Source organism: Notechis scutatus, chromosome 3 (assembly GCF_049901735.1).
Source record: "Notechis scutatus isolate UNSWTSFEM ecotype Mainland chromosome 3, rNotScu1.2, whole genome shotgun sequence".
Classification (NCBI taxonomy): Eukaryota; Metazoa; Chordata; class Lepidosauria; order Squamata; family Elapidae; genus Notechis; species Notechis scutatus.
The window spans coordinates 174,141,009-174,158,824 of NC_142011.1; the positions used below are offsets into that span (position 1 = coordinate 174,141,009).

The following is a 17,816-nucleotide window of genomic DNA, read 5'->3' on the forward strand; positions in this document are numbered from 1 at the left end:
GGGGAGAACAGTCGTTCCTAGCGAATTGGTTCCGCCCGCTCTGCGAAGCCTCCAGCTTGCCCCCTAATGGCAAGCGATGGGATTGGTCTCCCAAGAACTGGGCTGTTTGGAGTAACCGCGAGTCTGGTGTGTCTCCGCGGGGAGCCCCAAGCCATCCAACACAGTTGGATGTATGGACTTCAATTCCCAGATTTCCCAAACCAGCGTGCCAGTTCCGACGAATATTGGCACTTGAAGTCCAAATTGCTGAGTACGAGAAACACACATCTAAGAGATCTCTGTGCTGCTGGCAGCCTTTCTCCATTGTATTTAAATATGGAACTGGATGAGGACTGCATCTCTGTGACACATGCAGAACAGACTTTGGAAGTTTATGTCATTGAAAAGCAAATGTAATTGTTATGCATTTTAGATATATTGATAGCTAAATGAGACAAGAATCTTCTCTAATTTGGTGCCCTCCAGATATGTTGGGACTTGAAGAATTTTTGGTCATGGCTGGATGGGAATTTGTCATTAGTTAACATCTATGGAGTAAACTTGTGTTGGAAGAAATATCCTTCTGGGTTCAGTTCCAAGTGGGGAAAAAGACACTGGAAACATGGAGGCTGTTTGGAAAGATGGTTTAACGGTAGACAGGACCACATGGCTTGGATCTCCAAAGTGAAAAAAACGATCACATGCTTCAAGATGTTGGGTGAAAGAAAAGAAGGGCCAAAATGCTGAGAGACCCTTAGTTTGATTGTTTATTTATTTATTTATTTATTTATTTATTTATTTATTTATTTATTTATTTATTTATTTATTTATTTATTTATTTATTTATTTATTTATTTTATATTGCCGCCTATTTGCCCATGGCAACTTGAGGCAGCTTACACAATGTAAAACCATATTTAAAATAAAAAATAAAAATAAAAACAATAAAAACTAACAAAATGAATCAAATTAGTAAAGTACAATAGAACAAAATTTGGGGAAAAAACAAAAACAAAATAAAACAAAAACAAAAAACCCAACTCCCACCCCTCTCCCAGACAACAGCAGATCACACTAGCCACCTGATGGGCTCCATCCTCCTGGGTTCCCCAGGCCCGCTGGCAAAACCAGGTCTTCAGTGCCTTTCGGAAGAGAGCTAGAGTGGGGGGCCATTCTAATCTCTGGGGGAATGATGTTCCAGAGAGACGGAGCCACCACAGAGAATGCCCTTCTTCTGGGTCCCACTTGGTGTGTCTCCCTCAGATGTGGGACTCACAACATTCCCTGCCTCCTCGCTCTAATGGGTCGGGTGGATGTGATTGACAAGAGATGTTTCCTAAGATAACCTGGACCCAAGTCATGAAGGGCTTTAAAGGTGATAACCAGCACCTTGAATTGCACCCAGAAAGAAATCGGCTTTTATACCCTCTGTTGGGCCCCACCTTAGTGTTTCCGGTTCCTATGTAAGAAATGTATCCCATTGCCTGTCAGACTCCTAGGGGTGGGAGTCTTAGCTAACTTTGTAGGCTTTGACTGGACACACATGGCTTCACCTGAGTGCTGGCTAATGCAATCTTCCCAGGCCAGGTGGTGAGATGGGTAGAGGGCTTTGTTATGTAGAATACTCTGGCCCAGGCCTTAATGGCCCATCCATTAACAAAGTTGGGGGTGAGTTTCTGCTTCTGAGTTTCTACTTCTTTTAGGGGAGATATTCTGCCTTTTTAGTATATCCTAAAATATTTCATTTTCCTAGGAGAGGGGTGGGTTTTAACTTCCAACACTTGGACCATAGCATTAACAGAATGTGTTTCCAATTATTTTCCTCTAAAATATTTCTGACCCTTATCCCAGATAATTATTTAGTTTTGGTTTTTGTAATAATACCAAGTGATCAAAATATCTTAGCCTTTTTGATATAATAAGCTAGTAACTTCTTTTTACAACGTCATATTTTGACTTAGGTTTTCATGCCTGTCCCATCCCTGCAACTAGTTAGTGCTTGTATTCACACATTTAAGGTTTAAAAAAATCTAGATACTCTCACACATGGCTTTCAGCTGCTTACAAAGGAACCTATTTATTTTTATTTATGTTTGTTAACAAAATTAACATTTCTTCATACCAGCTGGTTACAACTTTGAAAGATGTGGGCACCTGATCAGAATCTACACTTGCATGCTTGTATTTCGTTCTTACATCATTGCAGCACTTTGAGATATCAGACCCTAGATTGAAAGTTGGTGGCACCTCTTCTCAAAGTTCTTAGCTAATGAAGTGTCCAGAAAAACTGTAGTTTTTTTTTTCTCATTTTGATCTAGCCTAAAAAGAGCCAATTTATTATAGCGGTCTCTTTCAGTCTTAGAAGCAGGCAATGGCAAACCATTTCTGAAGTTTTGCCAAGAAAACTGCAGGGACTAATCCAGGCAGTCAAGATTGATTCGATGGTAAAAAAACAACAACAACCCGCTATTGAAACCTCTGCTGTGCCTGTTGGCAAGGAGGTTTCTGAGCTTGCACAAAGCGCCAAACGGATTAAAAGCTGCCCAAAGGACGTGTCATTTCCACAACGCAGCACAGGAGCAACAGTTTCCCTCACAAATTCGGATGCGCTTTTGACTCCAAGCAGTAGAGGGCGCCGCTGGTACTCAGCCTATCCGCCCCCCACGGCTTTTTCGGTTCCTCCCTGAGGAGGCGGAGCGATGTGAGGAGCTTCGGTTGAGACTGAGAAAAATCGGCGGGAGTCGCTGCTGGACCACCCGCGGGCGTCTGGGCCTTTCCGGAGCAAGCGACAGACGAGGTGAGCTTCGGGTAAGGACAGTTCCGAAGGACTGGTTGCTGCAGCCCCAAAGGAGGCTCTTGCTGACTAGGACTAGCCCGGTACCAGCGCGCGCCGAGAAAGCTCGTTTCTTCTTTCCTCCCCCTCCCCCTCCGTGGGGTTAAAAATGGACCCGAAGCGGCAAGCAAAGGGGGTCGGGGTGAAGGGAGCTCCCGTGCATATCTCGCAGGGGTTTGGAGAAGGCTGGCAGGAGGGCCGGCGTGGGCGAGGTTGGGCTTAGAACGGCCCTTTTAAGCCCAAATGTTCGCCTCAGAAAGTCGGCCAAAGCTCTTCGGAGGCCGCAGGTTTTGTTGTACTTTGGTTGCCTAACAACGCCGTCCGGCTTCTTTAAAGCGACAGGGCTCGCGGAAACTTCAAGCGCTGCTGCTGTTTGCTCTTCCTGTCTCAACTGCGAGCGGCTCGCATTGTTCTGGGTCGTTTCCTCTGGATTTAGAAGATATTTCGGATATCCGTAGCTTCCGAGCAGTTCTTTGCTGCTGGAATCCTATCCTAGCCATTTACATCATGAAACTATAAAAGATTTAACCATAAGATGTCATCAGAATGAAACCAATCAGCTGTAAAAATGCAAGTTAATGCAAATGGAGAGAGAGAGAGAGAGAAGCAAACACAGGGGTGATTATTTCTCCAAATGTTCTCTTTTCTCTCTTCTCCATTTCCCGAAGGCTAACAGTGAATTTATTAACCCAACCTTGAAAGGGAAATAGTCTCATAATATGGCAGCTGCAATTGGAAATATTGTTTGCGGGTCTTTGCCTCTTTCATCTCATGGTCCTGTGGCTTCATTAAAACATTTTGAAGGAATATTTGTACTTTTGTATTTAGAGAAGTTGGATAGGCCACTTTTTGTGTTGTTTGAGCCATGGGTTTAAAGAAGAAAAATAATACAGGAAGATGGTTTATGAGGTAAGGGAACTTGTTGATGAAAGAAACCTCTGTTCATTATCTTTGAAAAGTTCTGGAAAATGGATAAAATATGAGAGTACAGAACTAGAGAAAGGAAATATATCCTTAGGAAGCTACTTATCATTCAGCAATCCATTGCTTGAAAGACTCTGGAGGAGATCACCCAGTAGTTAATCTACAAGCTTACTGAAAACAGTGGCTTATTAGAAATCCTTATGAGTTTGTCAAGAATGCATCATAATAAACTAATTTTACTTCATGTTTTGATTAGGCGTCTTATGTAAGTATAGGGGTTATCTCAAAGTGTTCAGTAGTGTGATCTTCTAAAATAATGAGTCTTTGTTTTATGAATAAAATTAAAAAAAATTATTGTGATTGGGAGATAGCTCTGACAGAAGTTAGACCTCTTTAAGCCTAGCCATCTCTTAAAATCAGCTTTAGATTTTACTCCATACTTTATATGAATAGACCCACGTTACATGTGTCCAGACGGCATGAACAAGTTTTAAAGCACTCCCACTTTGTTTGCGCAAACTTGAGCAGCATTTTTAAAAAAATTGCAATTCTTCTAAATTACTTGTGACTTCTGGAGAATTGCAACCCACAATTTGAGAACCCCAGCCTTGGTAGTACCAAAGGTGCTTTTTTTAAAGAAGCAACTGGGCTTTCTGGTTTTTCTTTGAAGACATATCACTCATCCAAAAAGCTTCTTTAGGTCTGATTAGATGTTGGGGAATGGAAGGATTTATACTCCTTGCAGACAGCTGGTCATTTGCATTCTTTTAGCAGGTCATTAAGGTCACCTGGAGGTTTATGTCTTCAGCATCACCTGAGTGGTGCAAATTGGTATGGAGTCTTTTTGGAACTGTTGAAAGGACTGTGTTGTAGATTGGAGATAGATGTATCTCTCCCCCTCTGCTGAGAAAGGACTGTTCACTTTTGACATAAATGGCCTCTTTAACCCCTCTTTCAAACCAGTGATCCTCTCTGTCCAAGAGGGGTTAAAGAGAGGTTTCATTCAAATTACTATGGGACTCAAAAAACCAAACAGTCTGTATATTGATTAAGCAAATTTAGGCATCCAATAAAATAGTGTTTTTTTAATTTATCCATTAGAACTATATTCAGTTAGGTTATCATTTCCAGAAGTAAACAATGATGTCTGAGAACCTAGACAAGTTCCTTGAAGACCACAAAGCCAGGTTGTTACAGGACAAGGCAAAACTTGAAAATGATCCCCCATACATGGAGATGCAGGTAAGATTTTATTTATTTTATTTTGAAACAAATAAATTAACACAACCCTGTTCCTTTAATTCTGCTTCTGTAGTTCAGGTTAAACTCCCACAGATTTTTCTGTCCAAATCATATAAATTGTGATTTGCTATTTAATCCATATTAGACAATTATATCTACAAACTTCACAGAGGGGAGGAACAATATATAATATACACACTCCTCTTTTCTAAACGGTTAGCTGACTACCTCTTCTTATGATTCAAAATTATGCAGTTCAAAAGCTTACGCTGTTAATGTATTTTTTGGGGGGGACTAATGTATCAAGAAAACAGGACTATCTTGCTTTATCAATCTCCTGTTCAAAAATATGAGAATGATTGAACTTGTTTTCCATACTTCTCCATTAACCCTGGCTATCAAGCCAAAACTTGGAAAGAGGGGGTGAAAAATCACCAGAAAGCTAGTTCTATGTGTTTTTTTTAAACCTTTTGCATACATTTGTTAGTTGTGCCTTATTATTTTTTCTTTTTCAGAATAAAAGTGCAGAGAAACTTTCAAAGGCTAGTGAATTATTAATCTCCATGGCTAAAGAAAACATCCCACCAAATAGTCAACATATTGCTTTGCATGGTATTATTTTTTTCTAATGGTTATTGTGTTGCAGTGAGTGGGAAATGATTACATTGATCTAAAGATTGAATTTTCCTTGTTATGTTATCATAGATTCCAAATATTTTAATATTTTAAGCTTTTAAATACTATGTGGTGATAAGTCAGAATGGCCTAGTTCATACTTCGTGCTTAATGGATAGCCTTGCAGTGTAAGATGATTAATGCTTTTTTTGAGGGAAGTTTTGATGTCACTTGGTTTAAAAAAAGGCCACTATGCACCCAGTCAACCTCCATCCCTTGACCCAACCATATTGAGATTTTACCCTGTCTCCATCCATCTTTTTAGAGAAGGTATGGTATCAGCTATAGAATATTCTAGAATATGCTACTATCTAAGTGACACTTGATCAGGATTTGGGCTTAGGCATAGTGGGTGATCTTCATTGGGACCAGGATGGGTGAATGCCCCATTTCTGGTACTCTTAGACTCTTGGTTATGTTCAGAACTGTGGACCATCTTATTGTTTAGACTCAAGATCATCTGTAAGAGCTGAGGACTGAAGGCATCATTCTTTGATGGTTCCAATCTTATCAAGCAGGTTATTCCAATCTGTAATCATTGCAGGAAGAGCAGTTGGTTCAATGTGAGACTGCAGGATGTGTTTATCTCTCTCATGTTAATTAATACCTGTATGCAACTGCTAGTCATTTATTCTTTGGAGTAAAATATCCTTAGTATATTGATGATGTTTAGCCATATATTGCCACTTCAGGTCAAAGGTTTAAGGGATTGAATGTTCAGATTAAGCTGTAGTAAGATGGGGGTAGTTTGTAAACATGTGTGGGTAGTTTGTAAACATCTTGACAGAAATATCGGTTTCAGTGGTTGCTTTAAGATGCAGTCCCCCAAAAGAGCAGGTCTATGTCTTGACTTACAGCTCCAGCTGGAATAGCAATGGAAACTATAGCAAGGGAGGCTTGGCAATGGTAACTCAGACTTGATCATCATGCAACAAAACTGCACATGGCGTTGCTTTGAAAATGATTCAGAGGCTGCATTTGATTCTGAATGTATTAACTAGACTGTTATCAGAGAAAATCTGCTCTTTTGGGGGTAGCTGCACTGGATTTCTGTTGCAATTTAGCATGCTTATTATTACCTAGAAGGACCTATAAAGTATTACTACGTTTTATCAGGTAGGTATTAACATGACTAACTTAGATGACCCTGCCTATCTTATATGGACACCTAGAAATTTAAATTTGATTCAAAATTTCTGGGTTTAAGTAGAATATGAATTCTGTAAAGTAAAAACAAGATAAATAAAAAATAACCCTAGGATATACTGTGATATATGAACTGTGGCTTTAATGTTAAAGTGATGATTTACAATTACAGAGGTGCCAGTTAAGCACCTTTCTTTGAATTAATTCAAGCAGTTCAATTTTTCCAGGTTCATTTGATACTTTTGACCATCTCTATATATGCACAGCTACTTTTTTTACCATATTCTTTTGGTACTTCAATCTTTGCCTATATGTGCTCCAGGTTCTTTTTAAACCTGGGCTTAGTGATAGATATTATCACAGAAGGTTAGTTATTACTTAGCAACAGCAGCTCCCCTCACAAGTGCCTTTCCTCTGTTTAAATTTAATTTATTCTTTTATATGGTATTTTTTGTAGCTACCATGATTGTCATGAATGATTATTACAGAAATTATTTTTGGAAACCTGTACTAAACTAGTTACAAAGTAAATATGGAAAATACATTTTTTAGAATTAATGTTACAGTAAACTGTGGCTTTAAATTTTGAATTTGTTCATCTTTCAGAAAGAATGTAATTTTGAAATTGGGATAGATACTGATATCAAAAAAGTAGCTGAGGAAAAATATCTAAGTTCATTTTGTAATTAACATAGTTGTACGCTAATCTTAGCTTAGCAACTACTGCTACTAAAAATGAAGGCTGATTTCAATGTATAGGATGCTTAGTAATGAATTTTATATTGTGTTTTCTGACAAATCAGTAGTGCACTTTAGGTACATAGAACCTACATACATTTTCCTTGCAGTTCTGTGGAAGGAAAGGCATTACTGCTGTTTGTCTAAAGCCAGGCTTAGAAAATGGGTCTAATACAGATAGTCCTCAACTTATGACTATAATTGACCCTAGAATTTCTGTTGCTGAGTGAGAAATTTGTTAAGTGAATTTTGCTCCATTTTTGAACCTTTCTTTCCACAATTGTTAGGTGAATCACTGCAGTTGTTAAGCTAATAACATGGTTATGTGAATCTGGCTTCCCCATTGATTTTGCGTGTCAGGTGATTCCATGACCCTGGGACACTGCTACCATCATAAATATGAGTTAGTTGCTAAGTGTTTGAATTTTGATCACATGACCAAGGGGAGGTCGCAATGGTTATAAGTGGGGAAAATCATCATAAGTCACTTTTTTCAGTGCCATTGTAATTTTGAACAATCACTAAATGAACTGTTGTATGTTAAAGACTGCCTATAGTTGATACGTAGACTCATAACATATATACATGCTCCATGTAGCAAACAATTACGTCAATGTCAATATTCAATGGCATGGATTGTGGAGTTTTCTATTCATATTGACATTCTTGGTTTCACTAAGTATGGCTATTTAAAAATTATTTTTTTCTCAATTTCATTTTATCATTTGATAAAATAATAAAATGCTGGGCTATCTTGCAGAATGTTAAAGCAAAAATCTACACATATTTCAGCAATTAAAAGTTCTAGATAAATAATACTTCTCCAAAGTTAGTTTCATGAATACAAAAACATCTATGAAAGTAAGCTACTGAAAAGGCATAAAATTTGCTGCAGGTTAAAATAATTGCATATGATGTTTTTGCACAGGGATTAAAATCAAGAAACAAATTGTCCAAGAGTTTTTTCCCTTTTACCTATTACCTTTTCCAATTTAATAATCATTAATTATTACAAGTGAGAGGAATATTGATTATATTATATTTTATTGTATTATATTGTATTTATATAATTTATGTATTGGAGAAGAAAAAAAATGACAAATTAAATGGAAGAAGCTGGATTTCTTAATAAAACAATGGTTGGGAAAATAGCCTGTTAATTTTTCACCTAATGCCACTTTTTTGCTCTGCCATTTCTATTTTTTCTTCATCCAGCCCTTTCTCTTTGCCAGAAAATGTGTAAATTCTTACATTTTAGCATATTGAAACAAAGTTCATATGGAATGTCCATACTTTCATACGGTAGTTATGATAAAACTTCTGTTTGGTGTTTAATTAAGATCAGAATAATTCTCTTGTTTACTTCTTCTTCTTCTTTAAAACTTTGATAATTTAAAGGATCAAGAAGAATACATTTATGAACTGTTCTCTTTTCTATACCAAAAGATCACAAATACACACTTACTTTTGCTATTTATCATTGCTGAACATGTGTATGCTTAGAAGTATTTGGTGTTGTGAATAGTCTGGCAGTGGTAAAAATGACATCACTAGAAGTGACCTAAAATAACAATTAAATGTAGTTTACCCTCAGAGGCCTCCTGGGAAAACACCATGACAGCACCAAAAAGAGTATGTGTTCCATATTTGGATTTTGATTTGTGAATGTTTTGATCTTAGAAGGTAAAAATCACCTTGTTCAGACAAACTAGCCGTAGTCTAACATACTAGCTGTTATGATCTTGATGAATTTGGAAATTTCATAAATAAGGATAATTTAGTGAACATTTTCCCTGGTTGCTTTATTCTTTAAAAAATACATATCTTTGAAAAAATACATATCAATGAAAGTTCCCATTTTGCATAGTAGTAGCTACTGCTATATCTGCATACTGTAAACCTCTTATTAACCTATTTAGCACATAAAATTTAGTATATTTTATTTACCAAAACAGGTTAAATTAACTAATACATGTAGTATTGTTCATTAAGACATTCTCCCTAATTGCAATATATTGAAAATAGTACAAAAGAGGCCATTAGTATTTAGGAAGATACTTGGTATATACAATATTACTAAGCAATTGATTGTGGAATTTATGAAATCCAAGTGCCATTGAAAGGAGACCAGTGTATTTAGAAAGGTGCATTTAGCTATCTGCTTTCCAGTAAGCTGTAGGGATCTCTTATAGTTATCCTTGTTAAAAATATTTCAATGATGTCATAGAGGGCAATGCTCATAAGCTGCTGTTATGTTATGTACTTATCATGGTATATAATGCATTATGAGGCTCAAGCAACCTCCCAAATAAATAGTCTCAGATGTATAATTTTTAATAAGCAATAGCTCATTCCCAACATGCCTAAAGTTTAAATGTTGTGTGACTTTGGAGATACTCTTTATTTTCCTGTCATATTAATCTGATAAGCATCTTATTCCGCTACTTTTTTATACCTGAAAAGTTTCTTTGCTTCTTAAAAATATCATTGGCATTATAAAGTCTAATCAAACTCATACTGATGTGCAAGACAGATCCACTAAGTTTAATGGAGCTAATGGAGTATAATCTATTTAATTATGTAAACATACACAATGTTTATTTATATTCATATTTAAAAGTTTTTAATGTTTTAATTCTTTCAACTAGTTGCATTCTGGGTGCTGCCCAGAATCACATTGTGAGATCGGCAGCTATATAAATTCAATTTAATCTTGTATTGTCTTTATGACTAATTCCATAACATTACATCTGAGGTTTTGATATTAGGGTTTGCTCTTCTTAATTGTGGCTTTTGTTTTATTATTTAAATCAGTGATCCCCAACCTTTTTTATGCCACGGCCCGGTACCGGCATCAGCTGGGCGCCGCATCTTTTTTTGATGAAAAAGTGCTTCCGGTGAGCTTTCTACCGGAAAAGCTCACCAGGAAGCACTTTTTCATCAAAAAGATGGCGGCGCCAGCAAACCAGCGCCCGGTAGGACTTGTTCCACGGACCGGTCCCGGTCCGTGGACCGGTGGTTGGGGACCCCTGATTTAAATAGCTGGATTACATGGAATCTATTCTTAACACCAGCTGGATGACCCTGGGCCAAAATATCTTTATTTTTATTTTTCTGAATCCTTTGGGAGAAGAAAGTCTAAACAAAATAGGGGAAATTAGTATGTCTAATATCTAAATAGAGAGCCAGTTTGGTGTAGTGGTTAATTTTTCAAGTTAGAAATTGGGAGACCATGAGTTCTAGTTCTGCATTAGGCTCTAAGTCAACTGGATGACCTTGGGTCAGTTTATCTTAGTCTTAGGAAAGTAACAAACCACTTGTGAAAAATCTTGCCAAGAAAACTTCAGGGACAAGTCCAGGCAGTCTCCAAGAATCGGACAAAATTGAATGGAAGAAAAAAAAAGAGCTAAATGCACTAGGTATTACTATTTCCTTCACCCCAGCTGCTTGTAATAGATAAAAAATGGTTACTAGTTTCAGTGATGTCCAGAAAGTGCTTTTTTCCAAAAGGCAACTGGTCTTCCAGTTGAGCTGAGCTGAAGAAGCTTCTTGGATGAGAAGCGAAATGCCTTCAAGGAAAAAAAAAAGGAAGTACAGTTGCCTTTTGGAAAAAAGCACTTTGGGGCAATCACACTTGGATCACTGACAATCTCCATAGACACTGAGTTTCAGTGATAATTACCTGACCCTTATTACCAATATGGCTCAACTATATTTATTACTGGTACTGGTACAATTCTGATAAATAGAATTGTAGCAGTTCAGCAGGTTATTTGGTACAGATATTTCACATCAAATTCTGGCAGGGATTGAGCATAGAACTTTCTACAAGGTACGTGTGTTGCTGTTGAGTTACAATCCACTCTGTAGAATGTGTGCAAGGGCACTGGAGGAATAAGGTGAAGAACCCTATGAACCTCGAAATTGTATTGGAACTTTATTGCTTCCGGTCGTTATATCCTATTTCAATTTTGTAATCCAAAAAATTAGTTGACCAAAAATCTTTTATATTTACAATGATTAAAAAGGTTTCTGAACACACTGTAGAAAATGCAAATATTGGATATAGCTTGGAAATTGTCAGATGCATCTTCACAGTGAAGTAAGCTTACATGATGCATATGCAGTATTGTATTGCTCAAGAAACTCTTATTGTATTCTTTCCTGTTTTAAAAATTGTAACCAGGCTATGTTTATATCCTTAAGAACACACTGTAGTAAGAGTGCATTTTAAATTCCTGATCATAATTTTTAAAATTGGAAGTTTTTCAGTTCAGTTTCCTTTATAGGGTAATAGAAGTATTAAATTACCTTTATTTGAATAAATTCTCAAGTTTCTTACACTGGAATATTGTTTGCACAGACCATTGATAAGAAATGTCTTGTATTTTGTAGACTATGGTTTAAGCTTGCCTCTGGGAGAAGATTACGAACATAAAAAACACAAACTAAAGGAGGAACTTCGACAGGACTACAGGCAATATCTTTCACAAGTAAGAAACTATCCTATTAAAACTTAAGTGCTGGTTTGTGAAGCAAAAATACATTAAAACTAAAGTTCCTAAGAACTGTACACATTAATTTCTAGAATTTGTTGCTATGTCAAGATATTAGTTGCCATATAAAATATCTATGACAATAAATTATTAGAAATTGATTTTAGAAGCTGCTTTGAAAGAACAAAGGGAGAAATTGTATTTTGAACAGGTGAATTTAATCAAAAACTAGCCAAACACATTTTAGGGTACTATGCACTGCATGCCTATATTTTATATGAGTTTTGTATTGTAAAACTGGGCTTCCATTAACTAAGACAATGGGAATTGTTAAAAGAGATGGATTGCACTAGAAAAATGGATAACATGTATAGGGAGGGAACCACAGCCAAAACCACAACATAAATATATCACATTTTGGAATTGTGTTATAGGGCAGGTTTTGGGCAGCCAAAAGGTTCATTTTTTATGTTTTCTTGGGCAATAGAAGACATATCACACAAATGAGCAAGGCTTTTATATATACAGGTAGTCTTCAACTTATGTTCACAAATGAGCCTGGAAATTTGATTGTAAATCATTGCAGTCATTAAAGAAGGTGGCCTTGTTCAATGACTACACTCTGACTTCCCCTATTGCAGTCATGCCTTGGAGTGAGAGAAGCCTTGGGAGGCTCAGCACCCACAGACACACAGATGTCTATGGGCTGGAAGGTGTTGGTCAGCTAGATACATTGTTGCACAGAATCTCTCCTTACCCCATCATGCAGATCCACGTAGCTTTCTGTTGCCTCAGTCCTTGCACATGGGCCCCATTCTTGTGATGGTTTGGAAGGTGTGATTTGGAGAAGACCCTTCCAAACCACTGTTAAAATGATGTATTCACTAGTGTTTTCTCCTCTGGAGAGGAAACCTTAGTGAATCTGGCATTCTGACCAGCTCAGAGCTTCACTGTTTCAGAATGCTAAGGCTGATCAGAGCCTTTTAACATTTTCTCCTCTGGAATTCCACCTCTTTCACTAGCAACCTTTCTCATCTCTGTGTTCTGAAACTTGATCGTTTTCTCTTTCAGAGAAATGCTGAGACACAGAGCCTTTAGCATTTTCTCCTCCAGAAAGGAGAAGAATACTCGTGAAAGAGAATGACTGAAATGCCGAGCCTTTCAGAATGTTGCACAGCCTTTCAGAATGCTGGCTTTGCTAGCCTTTTTGCCAGATTGAGATCCATTCCTTTACATGTAGGATGCTTTCCCTTTCCAGCAGAGAGGCTAGAGGAAATTTCTGAGGGAATGGACCTCAAATCCTCACTTACAACCTCACCTACGAGTAGTGGTGGGATTCAGCCAGTTTGCATCACTTTGGGAGAATAGGTTGTTAACTTTCTAAGTAGGTTGGTGAACTGGTTGTTGGAAGAAATCATTAGGGCAGAGAACCGGTTGTTAAATTATTTGAATCCCACCACTGCCTACGAGCTTCCCAAGAACCTGCAAAGAAGATTGCAAATGGTGATCACATAATCACAGGTCACTTGGCAAAATGCAGGCATTTGAGGCCAGTGTAACATTTCATGATGTCTGGACGTGCTTTACGGGCAGGGGTGGGATGCAAATTTTTTAACTACCAGTTCTGTGGATGTGGCTAGGTGGGTGTGACCATGTGGTCATGTGACTGGGTGAGCATGGTTTTTTGCCTCCTAGGCCTCAGGGAAGTCTCCTGGGCAAAGCAGTACAACAGCAAGGGGGGGAATCAGCTATGCCATGCATTTATTTCCTGCTTTCTAGCTAATCTAAATCATGCAGCACAGCTGATCTTCAGAAAACAGCTGATTGGTGGGGGGAAAACCAAATACCTTGATCTTTGGAGTGAACCGGTTTGTTCCCAGCTGATCTTTGGAGCAACTGGTTTGCCTGAACCGGCCCAAACCAGTAGAATCCTACCCGTTTATGGGCCTTAAAGCACCACGGGTGGCATGGCTGCAAATGTCTATTAAACAATCGATCATAAATTGAGGGCTATATGTAAGACTTTGTAAAACATTTCTGGTGGTGGTTATGATTGGGTATATTTTTGGTGTGTATGAAATTTGTTCCTAACTTTTAAATATTTTATTTACTGACACAAGAAGTAGCAAGGAACCTCTACCTCAAATTTTCATTTATGTTTAGTTAACATTGCTGTGATGTGTTATTTGACAATATTTAAGGAACTGCAGGTCAATCAGCATTATTCAGACAAATGAAAACTGGCTGAGTGAAGTGATGTATCTATCTAGATTAAATATGTTAGAGGGATTTTACATATAGATAAATGGAAGATAAAAATATTGAAGAAGCATCTGGAAATAGAAGGGAACAAGAGAAGATAATGCCTGAAAAATAGCAGTTGAAAAAACCCCAGAAGAATATTTATATATTTAGTACAAAAAAGTGAGACATGAATTTGGATTAGAGAAATAGAAAACTAACTTTAGTATATAATTAACCTTATCAAAAAATAAATTAGCAGAAAATATTATTTTTATATCATATCTAATATCATGAATGTTTGTTGATAAGGTAATGGCAGGAAGAACAAATAACGTTAAAAACCGGTTTAAAAAAAATCTACTTCCAGATGTTTTAAAACCTTTTGTGCTGAATTTTCAGTATGTGGTTGAATTTGTGTGTTATCCCCAATATGTATAGAAGAATTTCTTGTGACAGTTTTCCAAAACATTGGAAATGTTTTTAGAAGTAGTTAAATTTAATAGTGTAAATTGATATATTAGATATTATTTACTGCACTTTTAAAGAATGAGCTTCTTCAAATTGTTTTCAATTTGCACATGCATGTCTAAAGAAGGGGAAAAGATTCAACTATTGAACTATTGTTGACAGAATATTCTTTAAGATGAAATCTGTTTTCCAAACTTTTAGGGTATGTCACAGGCAAAAAAAAAGGTATGATACTTGCATTATGCTACTCTTCAAATTAATATCTCACTTTATTTGAATGTGCTATTAAAAAGTCTTGGATGAAAAATCAGTCTTTGTGCTTGAGTTTATTTTGCTGCTATCCCACCATTAAAAAAAAATGATTTTCACATGCTATTCATAGTTTTCTGTTCATATCATCTTAACTATATGGTGCTCTGTCCTGTATTTGATTTCACTGTAAAATTGATAATTCTGCATTACCTAAATATAATCAATACAGAATATACAAATTGATTAGCAGTTTATATTAGCTTTATATTATTTCTACAAGATATAAAGATCATTTGATTTAAATATATATTTATTTCATTTTTTATAGAAAAGGTTTTTAACATCAGGTGAAGTTGACCCATATACTCAGGGACTTTCTCTTCCTATTTGTGACAGAAGATCAGCTAAGGTAAGTTCTTGGGAATTTAAATAATTTGCAGAACTGTTGTGATTTGCAAATATATATTTTGGTGTATTTTAACTTGCAAATTAGAAAATAAAAAGTTTAACAGTCAAAACTAACTTGTTACAATGAGTGGTGTAAAATAAGATTTAAGTTCAAATTCTTTTGGTGCCATTTTTTAAAAAACTAGTTATGCATTATTTTATCAACTTCTGATTTCAAAATAATTTCCCCAGGTGTTTGGATAGCTAATTGCAGTACTGTTATTTCTGCTGGTATGTATAAATGATCAAATAGTCAAGTTTCAGGGAAAATGTTCAGAGTACTGCATTCTGATTTTATATTGTTAATGCTAAAAAACAGCAGCTCTTATACTTTCAAAAATGAAAACCAGATTATGATTTCCTTCATTCAGGTGAAACTTTGTTTTGCTTTGGCAAAATACATTTTGCATTATAGTGATCTCCTGGAATATGAAATTCTAAATAAACTTCAGAACATTGATTTTAGTTACATATAGAGTCTCCCTGTTTTTATATGCTAACAGATCATCTGTATAAAATTGAAATCTGAGCTTTTTTGCAGTCTTGCTTCATATATAGAAAAATCATGTCCCTATGGTTTAAAACCTTTTACTGCTTCTGTGCAATTTCTGATATTTGTTCTAGGACAGGTTAAGACTTGAAAGAAACAAGGAATACAATCAGTATCTCAGGGAAAAGGAAGAATGGAATGAAAGGTTAAGAAGAGTAGGAAAGAAACAAATAGAGGTAAAAGATAGTTTTTTTTTTCAATCATACTGGAAACAATGGAATGATACCAATGATTAAGCTGCAAGAAAGGTTAATTGGGGATTGACAATAATCTTTTTTTCTCTTTTATATAAGTCATTAGCTTATAAATACAGACTTCTATGTACTTATGAGACAATGATGGATTAACATAGGTTGAGGCAATATAATATTGGCTGGTGTTTTTCTAGATTTTTATCAGAAAGTGTTTATGTAACATATAAAACTGCTCTTTTTAACCTCTTTTACTTTTGCTTGCCATTTGTAAATATGTGAATGAGAAGGAAAAGTAATGATAATATTTTTGGCATATCTTTTCTTTGTATTTAGTATAAAAATACCTAGGCTACCTATCACCTCATATAAAAATAAAATAACATGTCAGCTGTCTCAACATTATACAATATTCCCCATAAAATTGGCTGGGGGGGGGGGGGGAATGATGGGACAGGACCTGAAATATAAAGCCATTTCAACCAGGTACCAGATTGAATTTATAAAAGGTTAAATGGCTTGAAAAATATAAAAAGTTTAAGTTGATGCCCAAACAAATACAGGGGGCTAATCTGATCTTTGTTGACAGAGTATTTTAAAATTATAGCATTATCAAACACAAGGGTCTTTCCACTTTCTATCTTGCATTGCATGTCTGATATTGAAAGCAGTTCATTCTGATTATTATTATTTAATGTGTTATTTAATGTGCCATTACATTTCCTCTTTTTGAGTGTTCGTGAAAATGGCTAATTAAAATTAAAATGTGACTTAAAATGGAAACAAATAAAACCCAAATAATTTTGTTGTATTTAGGCTTTAAATATTTGTCTTGTATTAACAGCATGACACAGATATCCATAAGCACAATTTTGCTGTTAGCAGAATCCAATCAGAATTATATGGTCCAAATGTGTCTTTTCAAAAAGATGAAGAATCCAGCAAGAAAGATGCTTGTACATCTACAGATACCTATGATGGGTTATCAAATATAAGATTATTGTTAGACCAACAACATAAACAAGATATTGAACCTGGTTTGGGGGATTCATTACTGAATAAAGCACTTGATGAAAAACTGAACATTTCCAGTCGAAAACAAGGAAAGTTGGATGGCAAACCGGACAACTATTCCCAAGGACATCACAAGTATGAGGATCATGATCCTGAAATAAATGATGAAATGGATCCCAGGTTTCGATATGAAAGTGACTATGACAAAAAACCATTGCGGTTCTTTCATGCCCAAAGGTAAATTTACTTTCCTTATTAGTGTACTTTGGGGTGAATGTTGGTAAGCATCTTTGTCCCTGAGTTCAGCTGTCCCATGCTAGCCTTCTCTATCCTAGATAACTATCTTAAGGCTAGAAATTCTATACCACTGTATTTCAGCTACCTCGTTTTGTATTCAGAACATTGTTGTATCATACTTATTCTGTATTCGTAATGTTGAGTACAGTTTCCAGAAACTTTAAAGAAATTTATACATATATTTTAATGTAAAATGAACAAACACCAATCTTAAATGTGTGTTCCTGAGATTATTTCACTCTGATACCTACATTTTTTTCCAAAATCTAAGGATCATGAAATCAGAATATTAAGTATCAATATTTATAAGACCATTAGAA

The 17,816-nt window shown here is 36.1% G+C and overlaps 1 protein-coding gene across 10 annotated transcripts in view; it reads left to right on the top strand.

The window, feature by feature from the left end:
• The first annotated feature begins 2,658 nt into the window (after positions 1–2,658).
• CSPP1 (centrosome and spindle pole associated protein 1) overlaps positions 2,659–17,816 on the top strand; it is a 58,049-nt gene continuing 42,891 nt past the window's right edge. For 4 of the 10 annotated variants that reach the window (XR_015748937.1, XR_015748938.1, XM_087961813.1 and 1 more), the window contains exons 1-8: positions 2,668–2,776; positions 4,838–4,978; positions 5,494–5,590; positions 11,933–12,030; positions 14,947–14,970; positions 15,326–15,406; positions 16,069–16,170; positions 17,030–17,436. Coding sequence is in view for 8 of the 10 variants with exons in the window: in XM_087961813.1 (XP_087817939.1) it covers positions 4,877–4,978; positions 5,494–5,590; positions 11,933–12,030; positions 14,947–14,970; positions 15,326–15,406; positions 16,069–16,170; positions 17,030–17,436 (911 nt within the window). In the remaining 2 variants the exon portion in view is untranslated. Of the gene's footprint in view, positions 2,788–4,837; positions 4,979–5,493; positions 5,591–11,932; positions 12,031–14,946; positions 14,971–15,325; positions 15,407–16,068; positions 16,171–17,029; positions 17,437–17,816 lie in introns of all 10 variants that reach the window. The other 6 variants (XM_087961814.1, XM_087961816.1, XM_087961815.1 and 3 more) reach the window with 6 other exon arrangements.